Source organism: Saimiri boliviensis, chromosome 6, assembly GCF_048565385.1.
Source record: "Saimiri boliviensis isolate mSaiBol1 chromosome 6, mSaiBol1.pri, whole genome shotgun sequence".
NCBI lineage: Eukaryota > Metazoa > Chordata > Mammalia > Primates > Cebidae > Saimiri > Saimiri boliviensis.
Window position 1 is genome coordinate 111,817,930 of NC_133454.1, and position 19,763 is coordinate 111,837,692.

Sequence of the window (19,763 nt, forward strand, 5' to 3'; positions counted from 1 at the left end):
GCCAACCATTCCTTCCTGTCCTCCCTCCTCCCCTACCAATCCACTTCCCAAGTGGAGCTGGCATGTGAGATGAGACAGATCTGTTGTCTTGCCAGCGACTCTGGCCCCATGTCGCTGGCAGCTCCATGAAATCAGAGCTGCGATGCCTTTCAGGGGTGCCTCAGTTTAAATGCCAAGGCATTCGTTTTGCAAATCTAAGCCTTGCATCTCTCAGGGAATTTTCCTCTTTTCTTAATGTCATAAAGACATTTAAGTGTACTGGCATTCTCCCTGCTTCTCCCAAAGAACAGACCTCATTCTATTAGAGTTTTAATAGTTTTTCCTTCTGTTTTAGTGCTGTATTTACCTTTTAAAATTTATGTGCACACTTTGTGTCAGTGTTATATATTTGATGTGTTTTTATTTCATAGACTCTCTGAAATCATAGTGTTTGGGGTGAGTTCTTGCTTATTGGCCCAGGTTTTATTAACAAGGATCAAGAACTTTTAGTATTTTTGTCTTAGAAAAGAGCTAGAAGTAACAAACTCTGGAGTTCCCCATGCTTACATTTTCCAAAGTCTGTAAAATGGTGATGCTTCCCTGGTCTGGGTATGTATATAGGAGGGCGTGGGGAAGGGCTGTGAACCATTACCGCCTGGTGTTCTGGACTCAGACTGCTTGAGTTGTATCTCAGTTCCATCACTTACAGGTTATATAGCCTTGAACATCATTTGCTATTTCTAGTTCTACAGTTTCCTCATCTGTAAAAAGAGAACAATAACCATATTTATCTTGGGGGTTGCTGTGAATATCTAATGAGCTAATACATGTAAAGCACAGTGCTTTGCACTTAGTAAGTACTCAGTAAATCCTGACTTTTAATATCACACATTAAATTATTTTATGGCCTGGTGTGGTGGCTCACGCCTATAATCCCAGCACTTTGGGAGGCAGAGGTTGGCGGATCACCTGAGGTCGGGAGTTCAAGACCAGCCTGACCAACGTGGAGAAACCTTGTCTCTACTAAAAATACAAAATTAGCAAGGTGTGGTGGCACATGCCTGTAATCCCAGCTACTTGGGAGGCTGAGGCAGGAGAATTGCTTGAATTCAGGAGGCGGAAATTGTCTTGAGCCGAGATCACACCATTGCACTCCAGCCTGGGCAACGAGCAAAACTCCGTCTCAAAAAAAAACCATATATGTATATACTTTTTAAAAAGAATCTTTTTGTTTCTTTGTTTCTTTTCCACTGAAATGGTGTTTTTCAAGCAGGCATTAGTGAGTATTGTGTCAAGAGGGGTAGATGAGTGGGTTGGGGATGGTGACAGCACATAGACCGTTAACCATCCCTGGAGATTAATTATGACTTAAATATAGGGCTACTTTCTGACTTCAGTTTCCATAAAGGTCAGGAAGAGATGGAGAATAAAATTTGGAGTAGAAGACTCAAAAAGATTTCTAGAAATATGATGAGTTCTAAGGTACAAATACTAAAATTCAGGCACCTTCCTAAGATGACTTCCTTCCTAAGCTTAATGTCAAAGTATGATGTCATGGACAGAGTCAACATTGAAAAATGTCCTTTCCTATTGTGTCTCTTGGTTGTGAAATCTAATTATAGCATGTTGTGGACATTTGGGCTTTAATATCCTGATTACATTAGGACCCGAGGAATCTCATTCAGCTTCTTGGAGTTCCCATCCCATGTGTATTCCACGTGTTTGTGTACACTTCTCATCCCACACTGTTACATCTGGCAGACAGCCGTTGTCACAAAGGTGGTGATGGGTGTCCCTCAGTGATACGGATGAGATTGATAGGGGACCTTGGGAATCCCTGAGTATAAAAGACTAGGGAGGTAAATGGCAGCCATAATAGCAGACAGGACATTTCATACTCAGCCTTCAGGCAAAGATGGAGTTCAGTCCTGGGCTTTTTGCCTGATAACATATGAATATGAATGTAACTAATGCCAGTTAATTACACACTTAACAATGGTTAAAGTGGCAAATTTCATAATATGTATATTTTACCACAATTTAAAAAAGTGAACAATGTAATATACCAAAACCATTATATGCTTTAAGTGGGTGCATTGCATGGTAAATGAATCCTATCCTAATAATGCTAGTATAAAATATAAGAACATTTAAATAATTTTAATTTTTATCGGTACAAAAATATTTTTGCTTACATTGCTGTATTAAAAGTATTTAATATTTTAATGGTAGCAGAGAGATTGAATTTCTTTTGTTACTTTTTAAACTTTATTTTGAAAACATTTCACACTTAACAGATAAGTTTTGAGAATTGTATGTTGAATCCACATGCTTATCACCTGTTTTCTCCTTGTGAGCATTTTCTCTTTATTCTCTGTGTTCAGAAATACGCACTGTGATATGCAGTGGTTTTTGTTTATTTTTGTCTTTTTAAAAAATTCATTGTGCTACTTCTTTTAATCCTTTGCAATCTGAAAATTTATGCCTCTTAAATCTTATGTACTGAGAAAGTCTTTAATTTCTGTGATAGATTTATTTATCCCATAGTTTGTGTTTTCTTTTCTGGAATCAGCTATTAAATGAATGTTGGATCTCCTAGATTTTCTCATTTTTTTTCTGTCCTTATTTTTCATCTCTGCATTTTTATTTATCAGTCTGGAATATTTTGTGATCTTTATCTTGCAATCCTGACCTTTATTTCCCCCCACTGGCAGGACCAACCAGGTAGCAATCCTGCCCCTTAAAAACAATTTATTATATTTTTAATGTGCAAGAGTTGTTCCTATTCTTTGATAGAGCTTTTAAATTAAAAATAGCAATTTATTTTTATTTAATGGATGAAGAATCTCATCTCCTGGTGGATACAATTTGTTGTTGATGCTGTTTTAGTTTCCTTCTGCTTCTTCTATTGTTTCTGTTACTTCTAAGTTCCTTTTTTTCTTTGTTTGTTTGGTTTCTGTCATTCATGCTGAAGATGGTCTTGAAATATCTGTGATTCTAGAATCTGCTCATGATTAAGAGGGGAGCACTGAAAAGCTGATGAAAAATTATTTGTGCGAAGGCCAGCTTGTCGCCTGAAGGACTTCATTGCAAGATGTTGGGGTGCCGAGCTAGCCACTTGGCTGCTAGCACTTTGGGCACTGAAGGGGAAAGAAGGCTGTAGGGCCCATTGTTTAGAATGTAGATTTTCAGCCTGTATTTTCCTCTCCTCTGTGCCTGTGTTTCCCTGTCGAAAACTTCAGTTTCCTCCAAGAAGAAACCTCCCTTCTCCAGCTGGGGTGAGGGAAGGATCAATTTCTGTCTGAGTACTTCATGGCGGGAGTGCTTATGAATCTGGGCCTCTTAACTGCCCCTTACACAGATTTTTTAACAGAGTCTTCGTGTTTTCAACCTTACCATTCTTCTTACCTCACAAGGTATCTGGTGAGTTTCATTCCTGAGCCCTGTGAATTCCCAGGTGGGCCTGCTTGCTATTGCTGGCTCCCCTCCTGGTAGTCACCCAGGTCTCCACTCACACTCCTCCTCTGCTGCCCCTTCTCCATCCCTTTCTGTCTTTCAGAAATATCTTAATAGGCCCATCAGCTGTTGTCTCTTCTCCCATCTCTTTGTCCTTAATAGATGCATATTCTTTTATGTTCATCAACTGCCTTTTTATTGGGTTTCGGGAAGGAATGGAGATAAGTGTTTGCTTTAATCTGTCATGTTTAACCAGAATTTTTCTTCTCCACTGCAAAAGTTCTCAGCTCCTTTTTAAGTGATATCAGAGCCAAACTTAGTCCACGCAAATTTTAAGGAGGGAAAGACTTCTGAACAGTTACTTAGCTCCACCAAGCCTGACATGTTTGGGTTTGCTGATGATGTTGGGTTAGCCATATTGTTATAGCTGCTTTTCTGACCTGTGTCAATCTGTCCTCTTGTAGAAGTGGGGCAGCGTGAGCAATCCACTCTTCCTCCCGCTGATCCCACCACAGTCTCAAGGGTTCACCGCCATAGTCCTCACCTACGACCGAGTAGAGAGCCTCTTCCGGGTCATCACTGAAGTGTCCAAGGTGCCCAGTCTATCCAAATTGCTCGTCGTCTGGAATAATCAGAATAAAAACCCTCCAGAAGGTAAGAAGAGTGAGGAAGTAGTATGTTCAGGAGAGGCCTGGTTTGGGCCTTAGTGCATCTCTCAGCTGGATTGATTTTGGATGGCCAAATTATTCACAGCCTTTGTTTTAAATAAGTGTTCCTGCTGTGTCAATAGCAATGCTATTTCTGAGACAGCTTGACTCCATTTTTCTCAGTCCTCTCATTCTTGTTCTAGGGTGGCCCATTGAACTCCAAGCCCTAGCATACTCTGTAGCCACAAGTGTTTAAGGGCTTAGGAATCAATAGGATCAAAGGCTATCAGCCTTGGGAAAACAGATCTCAGCTTTCCTCAGCCATCTCAGCTGATTTGTTTACATGAAAACTCAGTTTAAAAGGCATTAGTTTTTTTCTTATCTCTACTCTGATACTGTACTTTCCTTCAAAAAAAAAAAAAATGGATGGCCTTACTTCTGATTGGAAAAGTCAGCAGCAAAGCATACCCTGTCCAGACTTCAAGTCAGGTCCTTCAAGGGAGCAACCACTAGAAGCTCCCATTGGCTCTTCCTTAATCACTTTGTTCCTTGCCTTGGCCACCCCTGTAATCTGCTGGCTGGCAGCTAGGGTTGAGGACTATTTGATTAATTGGATTTGTTTTTAATTCGGGACGCACAGAGTATATTCCACCTGCATTTAGTTTCTCATTCAGTCTGTCTATTACTGATCCTAATCCCAGGGACTTCAAAGCTCCTGCCATTTATAGCCTATTAAAGCCAGGAAGTTTCTGATGGATTAGAGCAAGGAATGAGTTTGAAGTTAGTAATGTGCACCACTGTCACCGATAAGGTCTAGTTTATTGCCTGACAGTAGTATCTGCACTTTTTATGGCTAGTCTCTTTTAATTGGATATACTGAAGTCGGGAAAGTCAACCCTAGAAACTATCAGTAGTAGATCTATGGGCTGGAAGAAGACTGTATTTCTGGCTCTGTTAGGCAAATTGGAATTTGCCTCAAGAAAATTCTTTCATTTTTCCAGAGACATTGACAGATTTTACTTCGTGGGATGTTTGTTCTCTGAGAGAATCATATGCTTTCTTTTTACATTTAGGGAGCCACTGTTAAAACAGCTATTTTTTTTTTCTTTTTTTTTTTTGAGATGGAATCTCGCTGTGTCACCAGCCTGGAGTGCAGTGGTGACATGTCGGCTCACTGCAACCTCTGCCTCCCGGGTTCAAGTGATTCTCCGGCCTCAGCCTCCTGAGTAGCTGGGATTACAGGCGCGCACCACCATGCCCAGATAATTTTTGTATTTTTGGTAGAGATGGGGCTTCACCATGTTGGCCAGGATGGTCTCAATCTCTTGACCCTGTGATTCACCCACCTCAGCCTCCCAAAGTGCTGCAATTACAAGTGCGAGCCACCTGTACCTGGCCTAGCTATTTTAAATAAAGCTCGTATATTATTCCCTGATATTTAGAAATTAACTTTCTATGCCAAGATTTTTTTTCTCTCTCTCAACACTATAACATGGCCAGTTTTCTGGATTTTTGTTTTATTTGTTTGATACATAATAAGAGAGAAGGAAAGAGGTAAAAGAAAAAGGAAGATGTGGGCATCATTTAAGAAGGGAAGATAAGAATACAGAAAGGAAGGAAAAGATAGGGGAAATTATAAGAAACGATGTAGAGAGGGAAATTGTTGACTTGGATTTATTCATACCAATTGCCGTTCTCCAGAACGAAGTGAATTAGATGGTATTGCATTGCTAATATGTCCCTTCATTTATAAAGGATAGATCATGTTTGTAGAAGGCACTCTGGGGGCCTCTCATTGGGTCTGGCATGACCTATTGTGTCTTGCGGTAGTTACAGGCCTATATTTGCTCCTGCATCCAAAGGCCACCAGCTTTCAGAGAGACTCGCAGCTCACTCCTGCAGTTCTGCCTGAAAGGCAGAGTTGCACATTCTGATGCTAAATGCAAAAGAAGCTTCTCTTATAAACCCTGGTTAGCCACTTTAGGCATAAGGTGACTTATTTATTATGAATTTGAATCACTTCTTTTGGGAAGGTATCATTGCAAACTGTGAGAAAGGAGAAATTTCTTTTCCTTCTTGATCTAAGCCTCTACCCTGGCACAACTAAAGGCAGCAGCATGAGCCCAAGTTTCAGAGCTGGGTGTTCAGTTATAATTTTTGGTAAGACCCTGCTAAAATGTAGTGGTTAGTTTTATGACCAAGACTTTAGTTTATTTTTCAAAGATGTTGACTCTAGGGAGGAAAGAGAGCCCTTAACTGAGGAAGCCCTAATTTTGACACGTGTAGTGACTGGACTAGCTTTTTTCTAACAGTGGTTTTTAGGTCAGGGCTCTGGCTCTGGCGATGTGGTTGTTTGAGGAGAACATGAACCATGTTTAATCGTCTGCGGGGTGTTTGTTCAGTTGGTAAATGAGGCTGTCAGCTCTGGTCCGCATGCCAGCAAATGCATCTGATTTTTTACATACAGCATTAGTAATATATATATATATATATATATATATATATATATATATATATATATATAAGCAAGTCCAAGGCTTTGAAATATTAGAGGCAAAAGTGATGTTTTTCACTTTCTCTACATTTACTAAAATAAATATTGTGGTTACCATGTCTGCTGCTGGGAGGATTTGTGTAGGCAGAAATCTACCCCCACTTTCCCACTTTTTTTTTGCTTTCTCCAACCCAACCAAATACATTTTTCTTTTGGTTACATTTAAGTCCAAATTTCTGGGTTTTAAGTTTAAGTAAATACTTAGACTAGGCAATAGACATTTCCAGTGAGCTTTCATCACATTGGTTTTGAGCTTTGTCAGAAGAGACTGCCTTCTCCCTCCCCAGTTTTTAATTTTCAAACTTGATGGATATAGAGGTTATTTGGCCTGGCCCTGGCCTTGGTCTGGAGGAGGTTGTTGCATTGTGCATTTCAGACAGGGGTAACTCAGCCTTCTGTTTTAAATGATGTCAGTTTTAAATTTTGAGTTACCATCAGGAGCCCCCCATATGCATATCACAGTCAGTAGCTTCAGATTGTGATATGCATAGTGCTTAGCAGGCAGGGCGGGGTTGGCTGAGCATATCAGCAACCCAGGATGGTCAACAAGGGAACACAAGCACCAGGTACCCTCCTTTTGAGCTGAGTTCTCAGACTATAGAGAATTGGTCATGAGACCAGCTGGACACCAGGAACTCAGGCAATTCTTTAGTGGGCTTTAGGTTTGTATGGAGATAATCTGGTGATTTATTTTGTGAATCTGTGGTTGTATTTATGCTAGTGATTGGCAGGATGGACTCGGGGTCATCTTCCGTCAACCTGACCATTTTGCAGTACTTTTGCCAAGTTAGAGAAAAATGTCTTTGCTCACATTTCTCTTGGCATCCAACATGGAGAAAACCGTTAATCAATATACTTGAAAAACGAAATCCTTAACACAAGGAGTTCTTTTTCTCCTTTGAGCTGGACTGAAGCTCATACTGTGAAGTTATCAGGTCACCTGGCTCAGCTGTTTGTTTTTCATAAATTTTGCAATGCGTTTGAAAAAATCATATTTTTCAGGCTACTTTGTATGAATGGAAGGTGACATTTCTATTTTGTCTGTTATAGGTTCACAGGATGAGACATAAGATACAAGGGTTTGTTGTTTCATTTAGCATTTAAAAGAATAAGGAAAAAGGACCCAGTTAGGCTAAGCAGTAGAATTTGGGCCTGAAGGTTTCTAGCTATGACACAGTTTCTGTCTGCATTCTAGAAATCGTCCCCATATCCTTCTGTCTAGACCTCTTCCTGTTATCAGTAGAGAAGTGAAGTTCATAGTACTTCACAAGAATCCACTTGTAGGCCCGGCGCGGTGGCTCAAGCCTGTAATCCCAGCACTTTGGGAGGCCGAGGCGGGTGGATCACGCCGTCGAGAGATCGAGACCATCCTGGTCAACATGGTGAAACCCCGTCTCTACTAAAAATACAAAAAATTAGCTGGGCATGGTGGCACTTGCCTGTAATCCCAGCTACTCAGGAGGCTGAGGCAGGAGAATTGCCTGAACCCAGGAGGCGGAGGTTGCGGTGAGCCGAGATCGCGCCATTGCACTCCAGCCCGGGCAACAAGAGCGAAACTCCGTCTCAAAAAAAAAAAAAAAAAAAAAAAAAAAGAATCCACTTGTGAAGATGATCATAATATGACCATATTGTATACCTTTTTAATCCAGGAATAGGAACTGTGCTACATGCTTATTATCTCTATCTTAGGACAAGCCTGCAAAGAAGCTATTACTATCCCCATTTTGCAAAAATAAGAAAAATAAAACTCAGATGAGCAGTTTGTCAGAAATCAACACTGATCTTTCTAGATCCGAAGCTCACGCCCTTTGCACTAAGCCCCTCCATGTCTATTTAGATTACCATTTAGTTGCAGGAAAATCATCATATGTTGTCAGTTCTTTGATTTGGGATCATGTAGAAGAACTAGATTCTTGTCAGGGTCTCAGAGAGGCAGAAAAGTAAATCTGTTTTTTTTTTTTTTTTTTTTTTTTTTAAAGACTGATGGGAAGGAAAAACACCTCTTTTCTTTTCACGTAGATTTTTCTTTCCTACCTCATGTTCCCTTCTCCTTCTACTCCTTCATTCCTAGTTTTTTTTTAAAGGTTACCTTTTCAGAATCAAAATTCCATATCAGTATTACCTGTCTGCTTTAAGGGCAGGATATAATTTTAATGCTTATTCTTTGGTTGCTGCCCTCTCATTTCTGGCCTCCACAAAAGGGATACTGTCAGAAGCCTGAGAGAATGGTACTTGTCTTTCATGGAGGCTGTTTAACTTGACAAATGGAAAACATGAAACTGGGAATTCTATTTAGAGTCCTGTCAGGTGCTATTGATAGTCTGTAGATAGCTGATCACTGAAATGGAGATGCTTTTTGCCAAAGCCGACTTTTGGCTACCCAAACCTAACTTGCAACTGGGAAAAGTAACCATACATTTTAAAAAGCCAGAATTCACTCTACATTTCTACCTGCACCCCGCTCTCTAAAACTTCCCCATCGAAGACTTTACAGGGGCAAGTTAGTTCTTTGTGGATATTGTCTCAAGTAATTCTTTGGACGTATATAGGTGAACAGTGTGGAAAGCTGTCTGCGGGTTGAATATGCTATATACATTCCCCAATTGTAAGTCCAGACTCCATCCAGTGTAGAGGCATGTTTATACTTAAAGTAGCTAGCTTAGTTTTTCTACATAGTGGGAAGAGGAGCTGTTTGTTGCCTTGTGGAATTAACATGACCAAAATTCCATGTTCTTTTGTTTTATTAGTGTGTGAGAGTTTAAAGGATTCATGGCAGGGATTTTGCTTCTCTAAAAGTGGACATGGAAGGCCTGAGCCAGGGCTATACCACTGGGTTGTCTGGGTGATGTACCGGATCTCAAATGTACCACTTTGCCACTGCTACCTAGGGTTCAACAAGATTCCCTGGTTCTGTAGGTAGACACAGACTTTCCAGAGGAAGCACGGCTAACTTTTAGTGACTGCCTACAGTATACTGGGCACTGTGTTGCTAAATGCATGCCCATTCATCCTCATATTCAATCATATCAAGATGGTCTCATGATTCCTTCTTCATAGTTGAAGAAGGAGTGTTTAACTTGTTCAAGGTCACATGACAAGTAAGTGGTAGACCTGATACCTGAAGCTGTTTCCAAAGACTGTTTTCTTTCTGTGATGTTTAGCTGCCTCATGGAATCCTAAGGCCACAGAGGTATCGTGTTTAGTTTCCACCTGATGTCAAGTAGAAATCTGACCTAAGTTAGTGCATTTTAAGTAAAAGGGCACATTGTGCTGCTGAAGGCAATACATCTTAAAATAGTTTATACCATCAGGAAGTTTTTACATATTTTGAGTCTAAATCAGTTTCCCTGTAACTTCCACCCTTCCATTTGTCATGCTTCTAACTCTAAAGGCCATAGAGAACAATTCCCTTTTCATTCGATAAGCTTTCTGATATCCCAAGAATATTAGTCAAGGTTCATTTAGGTGACAGAAACCACATGATAATTTGAACAGGAAAAATTTAATACAAATTATTAACTAGTAACAGGATTTGCCTACTAAAGGGTAAAGAGAACTCTGAAGATTACAGGAAATAAACTTGGAAGAGCCCCTTCCCCAGCTAGAGCTGAGATTCACACCTTGCTGGGGAGAGTGGGGCTGTCACCCACTGGGTTAGGAAAGTTTACTGAGATGCCACAGGCTGAAGGTGACAAGCAGGAAACCCGGTCAGGCCCTTGTATACACACAGAGTTCAACAGGAAGCTGCCCCAGGAGTGTTATTGAACTTGCTGGGAAACTGGCTAGGGCTTTGGTAGAGCTCACCTGGAACTACCCACAGGGAGAATTTTGGCTGAGTTGCTGGTGGGGCATCCACAGAACTTTCTGGGAAGCTGCCTGCAGGGGTGCTGTTAAATTCACTGGGAAGCAGGTTGGGGTATGCTAGAACCTGCTGGCAAGTGGCCCCAGGGAAGAGGTGCTACCTACACTTTCTGGAGACAAGTGCCCCTGCCTGCCTGCCTGCTGGCCAGGCACTACTGGAGCAAGAAGTAAGACAGGCATACCAGACCCAGGAAGAAAGCCATACCCACGCGCTGCACTGGCCCCTCAGTGCCCTGTACTGACCCAGGTAACACCATGCCAGCTGGCAAAGGAGAGGTGTTCACTGGGTCCAGTTCAGCTATCACTAACAGGGCAATGAAGACCACAGTTGAAACTGAGAGGCAATAAAGTGCTAAGTGGCACGCTTAATTTCTGTAGGCATTCTGTACAAAGCCTGGATACAGATGCCTGCACTGTCCTTGTGATTTCTTCCCAACTGTTTTCTTTGCCTGTTGGTACTTCTCGTAATGTTTTGGTACCCAAATATGAAAAAAATCTAACTCAGCAGATTTCAGAGTGTGATCTGGGCACCCTGGGTCTCCCCGAGATCCTTTCAGGAGATCCAGGACATGGAAATTATTTTCATAATCACACTAAGTGATTACTTCTCTTTCCCACTTCTCTTATTCTCTCACAAATGTACAGATTCTCCATAATCTGCATATCATGAGTGACATCATTTCCCAAAGCTAATGGAATGTGTACTTATATATTTTCTTAAGAGCATAAAGGGATTCTGAGATCAAAAGTTTTGGGAACCACTGGTCTGGTAGGTAGGGCTATAACCTCCTTCGTTTTAGATGTTACAGTGCAGGAGTCCCTAACCCCTGGGCCAGGAACCTGTAGCCATCTGTGGCCTCTTAGGAACGGAGCTGCATAGCAGGAGGTGAGCGGCTGGAATGTGAGCATTAAGGCCTGAACTCCTCCTCCTGTCAGATCAGTGGCAGCATTAGATTCTCACTGGGGTGTGAACCCTATGGTGAACTGCTCAGGCAAGGGATCTAGGTAGTGCACCCCTTATGAGAATCTAATGCTGGATGATCTGAGGTGGAGTAGTTTCATCCTAAAATATCCCTACCCGGGCCCCGCCCCGCATTCATGGAAACATTTTCTTCCACGAAACTGGTCCATGGTGCCAAAAAGGTTGAGGACCACTGTTGTAATGTGTTCGTGTTTTATAAGGATTTGGGAATGGTAGATGTATGACAGAGATTTTACTTATGTGAAATAGGGATCAAGCAAGAATAAGGGTGATTGCTGGAGAAAGTGGTAAAATCTTACTAATTTTGTTCCAGATCCAGAGAAACATGGGATTCTGCAGCTGCAGCTCCTTTTTGGTCTTTTAATGCTAAACAGACTTAGGTTCAAATACTAGCCTTATCATTTATTTTTTGTGTATCTCTGGGTGAGTTAATGAACCTCTCTGAGCCATGAAAATACTACTTTGTAATAATTCCTGCCTCATAAAGTTGTCAGGAGAATTGGATGACATTGTATGTATAAAGCATCTGGCATGTATTAGTTGATTTAAAAAGTTCGACTTCTTCCTTTCTCTCTGCTTATTCTTATCCGGAAAAGAATGGACTTGCTTGAGGTCCAGTAGATAATGCCGAACTCAGGCCTCCAGTCTTTCAGGCATGTGTTCGTGCATTATTCCAAAGATATTTATCGATTATGTGCCAAGAATGAAACTGTAATTAACTATTGATATTGATGAAAAGACAATGGCCCATAGGGTTATTTCTTTGGTCACCGATTCAGTCCTTTCCCAAACACACTTTTTGGAGTTGACCACTCTCTCTGAGGCTCTGTGCCACAGGCTTATTTTAAGACTATGAATACCTTCCTTGACTACAGGGCTTCCCACTTGCACAGGCCTCTTCCAAGACCCTGGGAGTGCCCCAACAATGTCTTCTACAACCAGCTATACTACAACATGTGCAGAAGTAAAACATTTTATCTGCAGTCAGTCGAGACAGTAGCCTTTTCCCCTACTGACTTTCCCTCTATCTTCCTCCTCTTCAGTATAGTGACTTTGGAGTGGCCATGAGTGCTTTGGGACTTCAAGACCCACAAAAATGAGATTTTTCTATAATTACATGATGGACTTTTTGAAAGCAGTATGATACCTAGCTTTCCTGTTCTCGTTTGACAAATGTGTGAAGAACAAACTGCCCTCTGAGGTGTATGGACATGGGTACTGTTCCAAAGAAGTATGAATTTCATGCTATGCCAAATGCAACATTTTAAAACAAAGAACCTGTGGTCAAATTACTCCAGTCATTTCATAAAGTAGAATGGGAAAAAAAATGTAAGACAAGTTGTGGGTTGGTGTTTCTTCAGTATACTAGAAAATCCCACATAATTGGACCTAGAAATGTGATAATTACTTTGTAAACTGGTCATGATGAGAAGCTAAACCTAGTGGGTTGGGAAGAAGGGATACAGAGCTGAGTTCAGGAAGCTACACTCATTCAGTGAAACATACTCTGATGAGGGGTGGATTTTAGCAGCACTGAAAGCTGTTTGATTGCATGATGGAGGTGGGCACATCGGGGTGGACATCTTCAGCAAAGACACTGTCTGTCCTAGCACAGCTGCAAGCAAGTTCTCAGCTAGGATATACTTACCTGAAAGTATTTTGCAGAGTATTTACCAGAGGGGGGTAGAGTTCTGATACTAAAGCCTTGATTCTGAGAATGAAGTAATCACATATATTATGTGTGTGTATATATGTTGTATCTATAAGTGTGTATGTGTGCTATATATATTTTTTATTATAATAAAGATGGATCTGTTGGAAATCTCCCCTTGCACAGTTGTACTTTTGGATTTGGTGAAAGCCATGTCTACAAGTTGCTTCTTTCATCTCACTTGTGATGTCATGCTTTTACTACTTTTTCTCCTTTCAAGAGTTAGGAGAATGGTAAATACCTTTTCTCTTTTTCCAGATTCTCTCTGGCCCAAAATCCGGGTTCCATTAAAAGTGGTGAGGACTGCTGAAAACAAGTTAAGTAACCGTTTCTTCCCTTATGATGAAATCGAGACGGAAGCTGTTCTGGCCATTGATGATGATATCATTATGCTGACCTCTGACGAGCTGCAATTTGGTTATGAGGTAAGGAGGTTTTACACAGTGCATTTATATGCTTAATATTACTTTCTATGATTGCTTGTCTTTCCTAAAAAAGAGTATTATCTTTCCTTCTTAAAAGTTAGAATTTCCAAAATCTTCTGAGAGTCCGAAAGGTGTGAGTTTTGAAGCTGTTCTTTAAAGTGCTGGAGAAACCCTATTCCAAAATGACAACTGTGCCCTCCACTGGTTTTGGGAACTCCCAAGGAGAGTCCCAGGGGACAATTTCAAAAGAGCATCTATAGCATTTAAGAAGCACTTAATTGATGTCTCCTTGAATAGCACTTCCCTTGACTCAAGCAGCTGGGCACCACAACAATAAAAACATCAATAAGTGAAGAAGCTGGCGACACTGACAAACAAAGCAGACCCTGTTGATGGCTTTCTTCTGAGTTTTAAGTGGAGAGGCTGGCTGCCTGTCTTTAGGGAGAAACATTCCCTATCACCGTTTATTCAATGAGGCTGATGGATTAGGCTGGGTTCAAGGGTTAAGTATGGAGACCAGTAAAGGTCTCCCCAGGGGAAAGTGCCAGAGTCCAGGCCTGGTGAAAAACAATAGGAATTGATGGGCCCTGTCAGGGTGTACGTGAGATGCATGATGACGACAGGCAAAGACCTGCGGCTGCCGGTAGAGGTGGTATCAGACCTAAACACGCAGAGCGTTCAAGTCATTTAGCTCTAGCTGGCTCAGGGGAAAGGGGAGAGAGGTAACCATTTTCTTTAGTTAACTTAGGATTTGTTGAATTGGGGGTTCTTAAATCCTAATTTTTTTTTTAAATGAAGCTATATTTAGTACATGTATTTATTATAGAAATTTATTTTTAAACACTTAAATTGAAGGTGGATTTTAAGGGAAAGGAAAATGAATGTGCTCCCTCCGACACTATCACCACCACCAAAAATTAAAAGCTCAGTTTTCCCCAAGTTTTAAAAAAATGTAGCTTCATTTGAGTGTAAAAGAAATTGTTATGAAATAGATTGATGTGTGATGCCCTGCGTGATATAGTTATTGGCCAATGAAAGGCCTGAGAGTAGCTAATAAAACACACATTCATCTTTTTGGATTTATTTTTATTCATAGGAGATGACTTTTACAGCATAGTGTCTAGGGTGTTGGATGATATTTAGTATACTGTTATTTCCATTTTTAAAACAAATTGCCTACTTGTTTTTCTAGCCAAGTCATGGCAAGGAGACTAATTTTTTTTTTGCCCGTGATTTCTCTCTTCATTGCATATAATGGCTTCAAACTCTACCCATGTGTTTATTTTTGTGCTAAAAGTGAGGTGGAAAAAAGGAGTGTTCCAAATGACATGGCCAAGATGGACAGAGTGCTGTCTCTTTAGTATTTTCTGTTGGTCTAAAGGAAGACTACTAAAGGAAGGGTGGGCTGAATGTTTTCCTAGGATTTCTTTCAACCCCGAGTTTGTTTTAAGCAACTTAGAGTATGTTAATGAAAGCAAGTTTTGCAGAACTTAAAGCGACTGATCTTGCATCTTTACCTCTTTCCTCTGATTACTTGTGTTTGATTCCATATTATCTCTAAAGAAGTAATTATTAGAAGAGTGAAATCAGGAAGCAGTCTTATCTCCATTAGTATCTCCAGATGCTATGGAAGGAACAGCTTTGATTACTACCTTTTGTACAACTGACTATGTTCCTATCAACATCCTGAGTGTTTCCATACATTAGTTATGATCTTACCCCAGGCCTGCAAAGCAGGTAGGTTTTTCTCATTCTGTACTGAGACTAAGTAAGGTTAGATAACCTGCCTATAGTCACACAGCTAGTCAGTGGAAGAATTAGGATTAAAAATCCAAGTTTTTTTTGACAACGTGCTGTCTTCCCTGAGGATTTTATTGTGAGTTACATTTGCCAGAGATCAGTGATCCTCAGAAGTAGTACTTACAGTCATCAGCATATCATTTGCCTGTCACAAAATTATTTTGACTCTAAGAAAAACAAATACATTTTTTAGGAACTCCTACTATTGGTGCTTTAGGGCCTCTGTGCCCAAGTTCCTGCTCTATCAGTTTCTGATGATGGACAGTTTCTGATGATGGACAGGTTATTTAATCTCTCTGGATCATAGTTCATTCTTATATAAAATGGTAATGACTATATCGACTTCATGAGGTTATCATGTGCATTGGGTGAAATTACATAGTGCCTCCCACATGGAAAGTGGGATTCCCCAATCTAGGTTGGGTCCAGCACACTCTGTACCTCTTTGTGAGCAAATAATGGTGAACTGTGTTGTTTAGTGTCCTTTTTTCCTTTTAGAATGTAAGCACCAAAGAGCAGTAAGTACATTTCCTGTGTGATGGACAGTGGATTGTGCTCTTTACAGATGCCATGTTAACTGCTGCTGCTATCATCATGACTACCACTGCTATTTTTCTTATTCCATTCAGGATTCTTTTTTTTTTTTTTTCTTTTTTTTTTTTTCCATTCAGGATTCTATTATGATTCATGAAAGAGACTGTTTTCATTATTCAGAAGGGACATTTCTATCTTGAAGAAGGAACTCAGTTAGTGTTGAATCAAAAGACAAAAGACCATGATGCTCCTGAATCCTGCTTTTTATGCTGAAGCCTAGGGTTGATTTTCATGCAGGAATTGGGAGCAGGCTTGACCAATTAAGGGAATAAATAAGTAAATATTTGCATCTTAGGGGAGCTATATGGGAATCCAGAACTACTATTTCATGGTGTTATCACAGTCACTCGCAATTATATCCGTCTTGTTAATCTCTACCCATCCTTCAACACTGAGCTCAGCTGATACTATTTCAAAGAAGCTTTCAGAGTCCCCAGTCTCGTTGGGTTCAGAGTACTCGGTACCTCTCTGTGAGCCATAATTGTGAGCTATGTTGTTACAATATCTTTTTTCCTTCTAGAATGTAAGCAGCAAAGGGCAGGAACCATGGCTATCTTATTCATTGCTATACCCTCTGTTCCTAACCCAGTTCATTTCATTCAGTAGTTAATTCAGTAACATTCAATGAATAGACAAATCTCCCTTGCCAACACACATGTGAAAAGATATAAAAAAGATTATTCTGGCCTGTATGCTCTTCCACTTTACTGTGATCCATAATCTGTTACATCCATTCTGGCAAACAGTTTGGAGTTTAAAATGTTAAACATATAGCTACCATATGACCAGCCATTCTTCCCATGGGGATTTACCTTAGAGAAATGAGAACATGTATCTGCACAAATACTTGTAGACTAATATCCAAAGCAGCTTTTATTTGTAATAGGCAAAACTAGAGAACATAAAACAATGTCTGTCAACAGTTGACTGGATAAACATTGTGAAACATCCATAGAGTAGAGTATGGCTCAGTAATAGGTAAGAAGTAACTATTGATAAATGCAATAGCATGGACATTTTTCAAAGTAATTATGCTGAGCTAATGAAGCAAGATGAAAAAGAGAACATACTTTATGATTTTATATATATATATATATATATATATATATATATATATATGTAAAATTCTAGAAAGTACCAACTAATATTAGATCAGTGGTTGTCTGGAAGGTAAGTGGGGAGGGTCAGGCTATAAAGGGCAGGAGGGATGAACAGAGGGGTACAAAAAAACTTTTAGGGGAAATGGATATGTTCATTATTGTAATTGGGGTAATAGTGTATACAGATGCCAAAACATGGCAAATTGTACACTTTAAGTGATTTATTGTATATCAACTATATTTCCAAAAAGCTACAAGAAAAGTCATTTATACTGTAGCAGTAGCATAAAAACTGAAATATTTGAAAAATTCAACAAAATATGTGCCAGATATGTTTAGTGAAACCTAAAAAATGTTGCTGAGAGAAACTGAAGAACAACTTCATAAATGGAAAGATATACCATGCTTGTGAATCCAAAGACTCACTATTGTTACCATACAAATTCTCCCCAAATTGTATAGATTCAAAACAATCCAATCAAAATCCCAGAAGCCTTTTTGTTGAAATTGACAAGCTAAAATGGAAAGGGAAACACATCAGACCTGAAAAAGCCAAAGCAATTTTTTAAAAAAGAGCTAAGTTACAGGACTTATACTCCTATTTTCAAACTTACCATAAAGCTACAGTAATCAAGACACAGTGGTATTGGTGTACATTTAGATATACAGGACAATGAAACAGAATAAAGAGTTTGGAAATGGGCCACACATGTATGGCCTTGCACACTTGGTGGCAATGTAAATTGATACAACCATTTTGGAAAACAGCGTGGAAGTTCCTCAAAAAACGAAACATAGAAATGCCATATGATCCAGCAACCCCTCTTCTGATTATATATCCAAAGGAATTAAAATCAGTAGGTTGAAGAGATATCTGCTTTCTCCTATTCATTGCAGCATTGTTCACAATAGTCAAGATATGGAATCAACCCAAGTATCCATAAACAGATGAGCAGATAAAATGTGATGCTTATACACAATGGAATACCATTTATCTTGAAAAAAGAATGAAATTTTGTCATTTGTGACAACATGGGTGAATCTAGAGGGCATTTTGCTATCTAGAGGGCAGATACAGAAAGACAAATACTGTATTATCTCACTAAACGTAGAATCTAAAAGTCTGACTTCATAGAAGTAGGGAGTAGAATGGTGGTTACCAGAGGTTGGGAAGGAAGGCAGGGAAAGGGGAAATATTGGTCAAAAGGTACAAAGTTTCAGTTAGACAAGAGGAAATAGTTCTGATGATCTATTCACAGTAAGGTGACTACAGTTAATAATAATATGTATTATATTTCAGTATTGCTGAAAGAGTAGATTTTAAATGTTCTCACCACAAAGCAGTAAGGTGATGGATATGCTAATTAGTCAGATTTGCTCTTCTACAATGTATATGTGTGTGAAAGTATCACATTGCACCCCATAAACATATACAATTATTACTTGTCAATAAAAATAACATTTCTTAAAAAGCTGAAAGAGAATAGGATTAAACAGAGGGGGAAAAGGTGGATTGAGCAAAAATTACTGTTTGAAACGTTTTTTAAAAGATGATACAGCGGTACAAGATAACATGAAAAAAGTTCTCAATATCACAGTCATTATAGCAATTTTGAAATAAAAGTACAGTGAGTCAGCTACTCAGGAGGCTGAGGCAGGAGAATTGCCTGAACCCAGGAGGCGGAAGTTGCGGTGAGCCGAGATCGCGCCATTGCACTCCAGCTTGGGTAACAAGAGCGAAACTCCGTCTCAAAAAAAAAAAAAAAAAAAAAAAGTACAGTGAGTTACCACTGTATCTCCACTAGGATGACTATTAGTAAAATTAAAAAGACTGATGATACTGAGTATTGGTGAGACTGTGGAGCAACTTGAATTCATACATTACTGATGAAAACATAAACTGGTACAACCTTTATCATTTCTGTAATAGTTAAATTCATTATCCTACTTAAAATTAAAAATGGTTTAAACACAGTATTTACTGTATGAGAATCAAAGAGAAATCATGGAGCAGACCTTTTGAGCTGTTGCCCCAAAGAATTTTTAAGAAGCTTGGAGAGACAGGAGTCTCCCATTTGGGAATTTTTTAGAAAAGGAAGCTAGCAATCCCCCAGCATTTAGAGTGGTTTTACTAGTTCTTCTTGGACACAGAAGAATGGACCAAATGACTTTCTGAGATCCCTTTGGATGTGATGATTCTAAGTGATCAGAAGAACAGGCAAATCTGTAAGGTATGATTCTGTGTGGAAAAGTACTAAACTTCAATGCATAAAAAAAAGTCAGATTTTTTCACTTTCTTGTGGAACACAGAGAGATTGTGTGTGTTAAGATAAGGGTATATTTGCAGGTAATAGCCAACAGCATGTTGAAATTAGAGAAAGAATACAAGAAGTTATTTTAAATGGAGGAGACAGAACCGAATATGGTGAACCAGGTCTTATTTTGTTCAGGGTTCTAATGACTCCTGTACAGAGGAATAACGTGTAGATTCTAGAGCTCCAGCATGCTTTTCGCAAGTGCAGAGGCATCCTAAGGCAGTGCTTATGTTAAACGGTTGGAAGAACTGATTTACAGAGACCATTTTAAAGCAGCTGGCTCCAGGCCTTGCTAAAGGAACATATAGCAGTCATTAAAGGCCAGTTCACAGATTGCAC

The 19,763-nt window shown here is 39.7% G+C and overlaps 1 protein-coding gene across 2 annotated transcripts in view; it reads left to right on the forward strand.

Moving 5' to 3' along the window:
- The window catches only part of EXT2 (exostosin glycosyltransferase 2), a 153,592-nt gene that overhangs the window by 106,716 nt on the left and 27,113 nt on the right, over positions 1 to 19,763 (forward strand). For both annotated transcript variants that reach the window (XM_039470887.2, XM_074401340.1), the window contains exons 9-10: positions 3,900 to 4,089; positions 13,449 to 13,615. In XM_039470887.2, coding sequence (XP_039326821.1) covers positions 3,900 to 4,089; positions 13,449 to 13,615 — 357 coding nt within the window. The remainder of the gene's footprint in view (positions 1 to 3,899; positions 4,090 to 13,448; positions 13,616 to 19,763) is intronic.